The 11,097-nt window shown below is 41.6% G+C and overlaps 1 protein-coding gene across 1 annotated transcript in view; it reads left to right on the top strand.

Moving 5' to 3' along the window:
* Nucleotides 1-4,708, top strand: part of LOC130367445 (uncharacterized) — a 34,721-nt gene extending 30,013 nt beyond the window's left edge. Inside the window, exons 6-8 of the mRNA XM_056569867.1 lie at nucleotides 3,135-3,183; nucleotides 4,102-4,342; nucleotides 4,537-4,708. Of these exons, the coding sequence (XP_056425842.1) occupies nucleotides 3,135-3,183; nucleotides 4,102-4,342; nucleotides 4,537-4,708 (462 nt within the window). The remainder of the gene's footprint in view (nucleotides 1-3,134; nucleotides 3,184-4,101; nucleotides 4,343-4,536) is intronic.
* The last annotated feature ends 6,389 nt before the right edge of the window (nucleotides 4,709-11,097 follow it).

An 11,097-nucleotide genomic window follows, 5' to 3' on the forward strand; every position in this document is an offset into this window, starting at 1 on the left:
ATACTTACACGATGGACATATTTGATGTGGGCAGGACGGTTAGTATAAATAAGAAAACAATTGAAACAATGAGAAAACAAAAAAAAAAAAGAGATGAATTGGCCAATCAATATAAATAAAATATTGCAAAATAAATAATGAATGGCAAAATAATATGAAACACTGCCCAATGGCTAACGTAAACCGACCAATGTGCATAATAGTCATGGACAACCTTTTATTTGTGGCACCATATGGACAAGGCTGTCCCCCAGAAGCATGTTAGTGTCTCTGGGAGGCAACCTCCTCGGGGTGTAGGGGACACACCAGCCATTTTAAATGGCTGGATGTGTACCCCCGCTCACCAGTCCCACCACTAGACCCTTACGGTCCTGTATACATGGTGTCTCTTGTAATTACCTTGGTATTCACATTGATTAATGAAAAAATAAATAAACTAAGGAAAAAATAAAAATGAAATATACAATAAATGATAAAATTATAAAAAATTATGTTTTACCGTCTTCACCTCATCAAAAAAAATGTTTTCCTTGGAGTGCCATTATTTATTATTAGTGTGTTATCTGTCACAAACATATGCCAGAAAATATCATCCAATATAAAAAAAATTGTATCACGTTAATGACAAATATACAGTAGTGACAATCACTAAAACTATCTGGTGAGTATCAATGATGGCGCAGAAGCAAAGAACCCACAAGAGCGCAACTACCAGGAACAACGCCAGGAAACGATGAACGCGGTGGTAAATGTATAATTCCGGGTTCTATCCACTGCCCAACTTAATTTACTTAATAAAGGACTACATTTTTTCCCAAGTGCTACTATAGATTGGTTTACTTTAGAACTGGATTTTTCTCAGTTCTTAAGAAAATTGAAGCTTAAAGTGTGGTTTTCTTCTAGAGAAGATTGGGTGTCCACTGATATACATGATACCACTGTCTCCAATTGTCTACGACTTAGTGATTTCGGATTAAAAAATCCTAGTGATTTCCAACTGGTGGTGAACACACATGCTATTAACACATTTGCGGAGTGTGTGAAATGGGAGTTTATGAAATTGAGAATGAAATGAGATAAACTTAAACATCCTAATGTCACAAGAGATGAAATGCAATTAAGCCCGTTGACAAGGGGGGATCAATCGTGGTCATGGATAGGAGTCAGTACATCAAAGAAGCAGAACGCCAATTAAATGACACATGTGTATATGTGTGTTTCTAATGATCCCAGACAGGCCATAGAGAGTAAGATAGGAACAGTCGTAGAATATGGTTTTAATGAGGGCTTAATTGACAAGGAGACAAGAAAGTTTCTTGTAGTTTTGTTTCCAGTTACTCCTTTGTTATACCTGTTGCCAAAAATTCATAAAGATTTAAAGAACCCTCCTGGTAGACCTATAGTGTCTGGCCGTAACTCTGTTTCATCACACATTTCAATCTTCTTGGATAAGGTGCTGAGATAATTTGCCATTAATACATTATCTTACATTAAGGACACCTCGGATTTTCTTGATAAAATCTCGGGTGTCACCTTACCATCAGCAGCATTAATTGCATTTTTTGATGTGGTCTGCCTCTACACCTCCATCAAACAAGATGGGGGTGTGGAGGCAGTCACAAGGGCTTTAAAGAAAGCAAACTTTCCTGCTAAACAAATCGAGTTTCTGGTTACATTATTGAAATTGGTAATGAAAAATAATCATTATAAGGAGTAATGTGGTGCCTACTTACTTACTTACATATATATGGTGTCTCTGGAGTAGACCGCAATCTATGTATCTCACCACTTCAGGCATGTCCTGAAATAGTGGCGATACATAGAAGATATTTTTTTTGTTTGTCTTTAAACATTTTATTCTTCTTTTAACACACAACATATAACATTCAAATTACAGTCAAATGGGAAATAAAAAAGGAAAACAATAGAAAAGAAAATTATATAATAAACAAATGCTACAGGACATTTCATTTCATTCTCCCTTTCCCCCCAACACACACATCCTCTGACATACAAACTGCTTCCCCTTATTCCCTCCCTTAGCTAACTTTAGCTACTTCACGAAAGAGGGAAAAAGTATTTCTTCAACCTTACATAGTTGAGTCTCAATGTGTGCCTACATTTTCTCCCATTTTCTTCTAGATCTATTGTACATTAGCCTATCTACTCGTAAACCTTCCATAATACTAGTTTATTTAAGAGTCCTTACTTTTTGGGGTATGCCTTCGAGTTCCTGGCTTTTCAAGCTACTTGCAATTGCATTCCTTGTTACTGCTAGTGTATGAAAAATTATAGTCATTTGCTGGAGTAACATTGTTTCTAAGTCTAATGATAACAGTGCCATTCCTGGCCCCCACTTATATTGATGTCTTCCCCCAGCAATATGGACAGCAATAAATAGATCTTTCTCCACAGTTTCTGTACCACTTTACAGTCCCACCATATATGTTTAAATGAGTCTATTTCTATATTAAAGCACCAGCATATTGGTGACTTATTAGTATTAAACTTTGCCAACTTTGCCGGGGTCATGCTTGCGAGATGATTCTAAATGGGACACACAGTGAGAACCTTTAGATGGAATAGAAAATGATTTCCCCCATAGTACTTCAGGAATAGAGTTGCCTAGATTACTCTCCCAAATCAATGGGTCCTTTTTGTTGCAGAAACAGTTGATTGCAAAGCTTTATATGCTCTGGAAATTCCTCCCCTTTTCCCTTTTGATTCTAAAAAATTGTCATTATATGCTGTCCTTTCCACACTTTCCCCCCTTTGAAAAGATGCAATGCAGTGACGCAGTTGGAGATACTTAAAGAAATCTTTACTCTCTATTCCAAAGCGTTTCGAAATTTGTTTGAATGGCAGTAAACAACCGTCTTTACTGACAGCCCCAAGAGTTGTAATACCTCTATCGACCCAACTGGATACATCTGCGGCTGGCAGCAGATGTTTAATCACTGCCATAGGAACCCCATAACATTTCAGGGGGTTAAGAATTTGTTGTTGCACTGCACATAACCACACCTCTATACTCACAGAGAAGGTGGAACTTCTATTGTTTACACCCTTGTTTGAAAGTGCTGATTCCCATAAGATAAACTAGGCAGTTCCACCCTGTTTATCTGTGTTTCTAGTGCTACCCATTGTTTCTCCAAATCATTATGCCACAGTTTCTGTGTCTGGGTAAGTAAAGTTGCACGGTAATAAGACAGAAGATCAGGGCATCCTAACCCTCCCTCTTTCATCGGATAGAACAGTATTTTAGCTGCAACTCTTGGTTTCTTATTTTATTAAATCCCTGTAGAATTTGATGGAGAGTTTTGATTACCTGCCTTGATATTTTTTTAATTTGAACTGTAGACGAGGACACACTGCAAGATTTTCATACTTATTTGAACAATATAGATGCTAATATTAAATATACATTGACTTTTTCCTATGACACAATCAGCTTCTTGGATGTCTTGGTTAAAATACAAGATGGATGACTGTCCACTGATTTATATACTTAAAAAACAGACAGTAATATGCTTTTAAGGTTTTAAAGCTGCTATCCAAGAGCCATGATCAGATCCTTACCATGTATGTAACCAAATGTTGAGAGCTAAAAGAATAGTTGACAACAATATCAGTCTGGAAAAAGCATTAGATCGCATAACTCACAATTTTAGAGAGAGAGTGGTTACCCCATGGAACTCATTGAAAGACAGAAGGATAGGGTAAGACAATTTGATGGAAGAGACACAGTTAGGAGGGGGAAGGTGGATAGGATTCCGTTTGTGACGACATACCGTGACTTATCTAGTGACATTTCTAACATTGTACGTAAGCACTGGCATTTGGTTAGGGATAGCTTTGAAATTCCCATATTCAAAAACTTTATAGGCGTACGTCTAACCTAAATGATAGACTTGTGAAATCGGATGTATCCAGAAAAAGAGACAACACAGAGATATCTTACCTTAGAGAAAAAAGGTTATTTTCCATGCAGGAAGTATATTAATTGTTCTCTGATGAAGAAGGATAATTCTTTAACTGATACAAAAATGGATAAAGTGTATCCTACTAAGTATTATTTGACATGTGATTTGTCTTTTGTAGTTTATGTACTGTGGTGCCCATGTGGTCTCCTCTATGTGGGGGAGACCACATGGGACCTAAAGACCCGATTGAACAAGCATTGGTATTCCATTAGAAAGGAAAAATTGGTCCTTCCAGTGTCCAAGCACTTTACAGAGCTTGGACACTCAGAGAAGGACTTGAGGTTCATGATCTTAGACCATGTTCCCCCATTGAGTAGAGGGGGAGATAGACAGGCTCATTTGAAGAAATGTGAATTGAAGTAAATATTTATGTTGGGTACACTGAAACCACATGGCCTCAACGTTGAGTTTAAAACTTCCAATAGGATATCTAACTGTTGAATGATGATATGATATCTTTGGGATCTTATGTACTAACTTCAGTGTTATGATACATGCATAAGAGTGATCAAGAGTAATTCATTTAGTTTTTTTTTATCTCTTTTTCTTGTAGATACACGGCAGTGGAACACATCATTGATACTCACCAGATGGTTTTAGTGATTGTCACTTGTTGTATATTTGTCATTAACACAATAAAAATGTTGGCATTTGTAGAAACAAAAGGAAAACGAGTCAGAGTCTTCGGGAAGGTGCAGACTTTGTCTTTTTATTCGGGTGCATAGAAAATCCGAAATGCACCTCGCTGCGGACCTTGGTGTCCTGCTTTTAGGATTTTCTATGCACCCGAATAAAAAGACAAAGTCTGCACCTTCCAGAAGACTCTGACTCGTAAGTGCCCCCTGTTTTCCTTTTGTTTCTACAAATGCCATGTTTTGTAGTCTCATAGGGTTAAGCACTACGTCGAGGATCACAGGTGTGCATGACAAGGGAAGCCAATAGCATATATTTAAGGGAAGAGTGAAACGCCTGGGTACTTATCCAACGGTTCCGATCGCTGTGTCTTTATCTACTATAATAAAAATGTTTATACTGGATGATATTTTCTTTTTTATTATTTGATCATTTATTGTGTATTTCATTTTAATTTTTTATTTTTTTCTTATTTTTTCCTTAGTTTATTTTTTATTTATTTATTTTTCATTAATCAATGTGAATACCAAGGTAATCACAAGAGACACCATGTATACAGGACCGTGAGGGTCTAGTGGTGGGACTGGTGAGCGGGGGTACACATCCAGCCATTTAAAATGGCTGGTGTGTCCCCTACACCCCGAGGAGGTTGCCTCCCAGAGACACTAACATGCTTCTGGGAGACAGCCTTGTCCATATGGTGCCACAAATAAAAGGTTGTCCATGACTGTTATGCACATTGGTCGGTTTACGTTAGCCATTGTGCAATGTTTCATATTATTTTGCAATTTATTTTTTATTTTGCGATATTTTATTTATTTATATTGATTGATTTGATCACATTTGTGATAATGACTGGGTGAGCCAGTAGAAACTTTGCTGCTTTTTTGAAACACTTGTTTTTTTTATTTTTTATTATGGAATAAAGACAATTTTTTGCACCTTATACTGGACTATGTCCTGCAGTGAGATCCTTTGAGCACAGTCCTGATGTCGATTAACCGCATGCACTACTCCTTTGTTGGAAGATAAGACGGCAATAAAGACAAGCTTGAAGGTGGTCAGTTGCGGCGTTTTTCTTACTTCATTGGAAATATATATATATATATATATATTCATATATATATATATATATATATATACACAGAGAGAGAGAGAGACAGAGAGAGAGAGAGAGAGAGAGAGATATGTATATGAAGATAAATGAAGACACATTTCTATACATGATAATACTCTGTACCTCTTGCCAAGGAGCAAATCTGAGACCAATATTACTTATACTATACTGAGACCAATATTACCAATAACTGCGGTATACAAGGAGGAAATATTATCCCTATACATACCGTCATCCTGTTACTGACCAAATTCAGTATAGAAAGACCTACATTACCAGTAATACCTGTAAACAAGGAGGACACATTAGTCCCCGTGTGAATAAATAAAAAATGCTACTTACTTGCCACATCGCTCCACTGCAGCTCCTCTCCATCCTTCTGGCGATCTGGTTCTCGGCAGCACCGTTCCTATATGAGCTTCCGATGCAGGGGCAGTGTGGTACGTAACTGTGCAGGAAGCCTCAGGCTCTCTAAAGAGTGTGACAAGCTGGCTCTTATAACTGCTTGGTTGGTGCCCTCTTCTTCCTCCGCTCCACTAGCACCTACATGCAGTGCATCCCGTGCACCCACACAGGATTGCCCCTGCATAAGTATACAAACCCTTTATTCATTACTTAATTGAAGCAACTTTGGTGTTGATTACAGCCTTAAGTCTTCTTGGTATGATGACACAAGGTTGGCACACCTGGATTTGGAGATTTTTTGCCATTCTTTGCAGATCCTCTTAATCTCTCTCAGGTTAGTTGGGAATGTCTGTGAACATCATTTTCAGGTCTCTCAAGAGATGATTGATTGAGATGAAATCAGGGCCACTCAAGACTTTCACAGATTTGACCACTCCAGTGTTGTCTTGACTGTGTGCTTAGGATGGAAGGCCATTGGCTCAGTCTGATGTCCAGAGCCCTATGGATCATTTTTTTTAAATTAAAAATATCTGTGTACTTTGCTTTTAAAAACTTTGTATATATTGTAGATCTTGGCAAAATCTTAACCTTTTGAATACACTTCATAAGAAAATTCTATTCCCTTTTTATAGAAATCAAGGGTTATATATTAAAAAAAACACCACTAGGGGTCCCCGAACCATCCAGAACACAACCCTGTCTGGCTGCTGCATCATCTTTGTCCAAGCTAAAGCACAGGCATGGACAAAGTCCACAAAGTGAGGGTAGGACTAGCACTCCTCTGTGCTCACTTCTATCCTATGAGACTGCAGCATGAAAACAGAGAAGGGGGCTACAGAGCAACCAGCAGTGATTGGATGAAGAGACCCTGAGCACTAAACAGCAGTCATGCAGAGTGAGGACAGATTCCCCTCAAAGCACAACATGACAAAACAAGTGAGCAACAGATAGAAAGTATTTGTGAGAGAAATATAGGTGCTAGACCCATACAAATTATATGTCTGTTCTGCTGCTATCTACCCCCCTCCCCCAGCATGATGCTTCCACTACGCTTTACTGAAGGGATGATACTGGACAAGTGATGAGCAGTGGCTGGTTTTTCGATTAGATATAGATATTATGCTAAGAATTGAGGCCAAAAACTTCAATATTGGTTTCATCAAACCAGAGAATATTGTTTCTCACAGTATAAGAGTCCTTTAGATGCTTTTTTTTTTTTTTTTTTTTTTTTTTTAAACTCCAGGTGGGCTTTCGTGTGTCTTTTACTGAGGAGAGGCTTCTTTTTATCCACTCATAAAGCCCATATTGGTGGAGTGCTGCAGTGATGGCTGACCTTCTGAATGTTTCTCCCATCTGCACACACAACCTCTTGCGCTCAGCAAGAGTGACAATGGGGTTCTGAGTGCAGAAGGATGGGGAAAATGAATTATTTATTTATTTATTTTTAGCAGGCCTTAACATAAAAATGAAAGGGTCTGAAATCTTTCTGAATGCATTGTATATATTATACAGTGCCCCCCCCCCCGATCTACGATGGCCCCGACATATGATCAAATCGACATACGATGGCCTCTTAGAGGCCATCGCATGTCGATGTCAGCATCGACATACAATGCTTTTTTATGTCGGGGCCATCGCATTAAGTGCTATCCGGCAGCGCAAAATGCTTAAGCTGCTGCCGGATAGCAGCTTAATGTTCCCCGTGTGGTGCGGTGAGTTACTTACCCCTCCATGATGCTCCGGGGTGCCCTTCGGGTCCAGCGCTGGTCCTCTGGTGTCTTCTCGTCCCTCTCCGGTGACGTCAATACGCTGTTGCGCACGCTGTTCCGTCATCCAATAGGAACGGCGTATGCAGCGGTGTAATGACAGCGCTACGCAGGCCCAGTAAGGCCTTGCGGAAGACAGCGGAGGACCGGAGAAGACCAGGAGAGCCCAGCGGAGGCCTGGGGTCACCATCGGGAGCGGCGGGGACACCATGGAAAGCGGTGGGACGCGGTCCGGAGCGGTGGGGACAGGTGAGTACAGCTTCCTATAGCGCGTTTGGAACGAATTACCATCGTATGTTGAGGGACCACTGTACATTATAGGTGGCATTTATCATCCCTGCGCCTGGCATAAACATCAAATAGCTGCAAAACTTTTGCGCAAAATCAGATTGCTTCTTTAATTTTTAAAAAGGCCTCTGGTTTCTATGGGCAACTAGTCAACGCTTTCTTTGCACATGTTTTGATAAATGTTTCGGAATGACTCTATGCTTAACCTCTTAAGGACGCAGGGCGTATGGATACGCCCTGCATTCCGAGTCCTTAAGGATGCAGGGCGTATCCATACGCCCGTGGGAATTCCGGGCCCCACCGCTAGCCGGTTGGGGACCGGAGCCGGATGCCTGCTGAAATCGTTCAGCAGGCATCCCGGCATATTGCCCAGGGGGGTCATTATGCCCCCCCATGTCGGCGATCGCCGCAGATCGCTGGACAATTCAGTCCAGTGATCTGCGGCGATTCCGGGTCAATCGGGTCTCCAGTGACCCGGTGACCCGGAATTACTGGCTGTTCGGGGCCGTCAGAGAACAGCCAGAGCCTGCAGGGGTGAGGTGGCACTGGTGCCACCTCATGATCGCCCTGATTCGTCGGCCGGATTACCGGCCGACCAATCAGGGCGCCTGCTGCGGGTGTCACTCCCGCACCCGCTCCGCTCCTCTTCCGGAGGACGTGATCAGGTGCGGGAAGACGACCCCGGGTGCTGGGGACCCCGATCCCCGGCATCCATGTTGGGATCGGGGCCCCAGGAGCGACGGCGGCGGCGAGGGACTTTCCTGCGATGAAGCAGCAGCAGGAGGTGAGTAACAGCCTCCTGCTGTTGCTTAGCAACAGCTCCCAGCATGCAAAAAGGGCATGCTGGGAGCTGTAGTTATGCAACAGCAGAAGGCAGACCACCACAACTCCCAGCATTCCCTTATGGGCATGCTGGGACTTATGGTTTTGCAACAGCTGGAGGCACATTTTTTCTATGGAAAAGTGTACCTTCAGCTGTTGTATAACTACAACTCCCAGCTTGCACAAACAGCTAAAGTGCATGCTGGGAGTTGTAGTGGTGCATCTGCTGGTTGCATAACTACAACTCCCAGCATGCCCGTTGGCTGTCGGTGACTGCTGAGAGTTGTAGTTTTGCAACAGCTGAAGGCACACTGGTTGTGAAACTTAGAGTTTTTTACCTAACTCAGTGTTTCACAACCGGTGTGCCTCCAGCTGTTGCAAACTACAACTCTCAGCAGTCACCTTACACCATGCACCGTACATGCTGGGAGTTGTAGTTTTGCAACAGCTGGAGGCACACTGGTTTTGAAACACTGAGTAAGGTCACAAACTCCGTGATACATAACCAGTGTGCCTACAGCTGTTGCAAAACTAAAATGCTCAGCATGTACAGTCTGTCAGCGCATGCTGGGAGTTGTAGTTTTGCAACAGCTGGATGTCCCCGTCCCCCCAATGTGAATGTACAGGGTACACTCACATGGGCGGAGGCTTACAGTAAGTATCGTGCTGCAAGTTTGAGCTGCAGCAAATTTTCTGCAACAGCTCAAACTGCCAGCGAGAAACTACTGTGAACCGTGCGACTCTACCCTAAAAACACTACACTACACTACCACAAAATAAAATAAAAAGTAAAAAACACTACATATACACATAAAAATGAAAAACGTCTGGTACGCCACGGTTTCCAAAACGGAGCCTCCAGCTGTTGCAAAACAACAACTCCCAGTATTGTCAGACAGCCGTTGACTGTCCAGGCATGCTGGGAGTTTTACAACAGCTGGAGGCACCCTGTTTGGGAATCACTGGCGTAGAACACCCCTATGTCCACCCCCATGCAATCCCTAATTTAGGCCTCAAATGCGCATGGCGCTCTCACTTTGGAGCCCTGTCGTATTTCAAGGCAACAGTTAAGGATCACATATGGGGTATCGCCGTACTCGGGAGAAATTGGGCTTCAAATTTTGGGGGGTATTTTCGGCTTTTACCCTTTTTAAAAATGTAACGTTTTTTTTTTTTTTTTTACATATGCAATAGTCGTGAAACGCCTGTGGGGTATTAAGGTTCACTTAACCCCTTGTTACATTCCCCGAGGGCTCTAGTTTCCAAAATGGTATGCCATATGGGGTGTTTTCTGAATCGGGAGAAATTGGGCTTCAAATTTTGGGGGGTATTTTCTGCTTTAACCCTTTGTATAAATGTAAATTTTTTGGGAAACCAAGCATTTTAGGTACATTTTTTTTTTTTTTTTTACATATGCAAAAGTCGTGAAACACCTGTAAAGTATTAAGGTTCACTTTACCCCTTGTTACGTTCCCCGAGGGGTCTAGTTTCCAAAATGGTATGCCATGTGTTTTTTTTTTGCTGTCCTGGCACCATAGGGGCTTCCTAAATGCGGCATGCCCCCAGAGCAAAATTTCCTTCAAAAAAGCCAAATGTGACTCTTTCTCTTCTGAGACCTGTAGTGTGCCAGCAGAGCACTTTTCACCCCCATATGGGGTGTTTTCTGAATCGGGAGAAATTGGGCTTCAAATTTTGGGGGGTATTTTCTGCTATTACCCTTTTTCAAAATGTAAAACTTTAGGGCAACCAAGCATTTTAGGTAAAAAAATGTTTTATTTTTTTTTACATATGCAAAAGTCATGAATCACCTGTGGGGTATTAAGGTTCACATTACCCCTTGTTACGTTCCCCGAGGGGTCTAGTTTCCAAAATGGTATGCCATGTGGGGTTTTTTGCTGTTCTGGCACCATAGGGGCTTCCTAAATGTGACATGCCCCCAAAAACCATTTCAGAGAAACGTACTCTCCAAAATCCCCTTGTCGCTCCTTCCCTTCTGAGCCCTCTACTGCGCCCGCCGAACACTTTACATAGACATATGAGGTATGTCCTTACTCGAGAGAAATTGGGTTTCAAATACAAGTAA

This window comes from Hyla sarda, chromosome 4 (assembly GCF_029499605.1).
Source record: "Hyla sarda isolate aHylSar1 chromosome 4, aHylSar1.hap1, whole genome shotgun sequence".
In the NCBI taxonomy this organism is placed as follows: Eukaryota; Metazoa; Chordata; class Amphibia; order Anura; family Hylidae; genus Hyla; species Hyla sarda.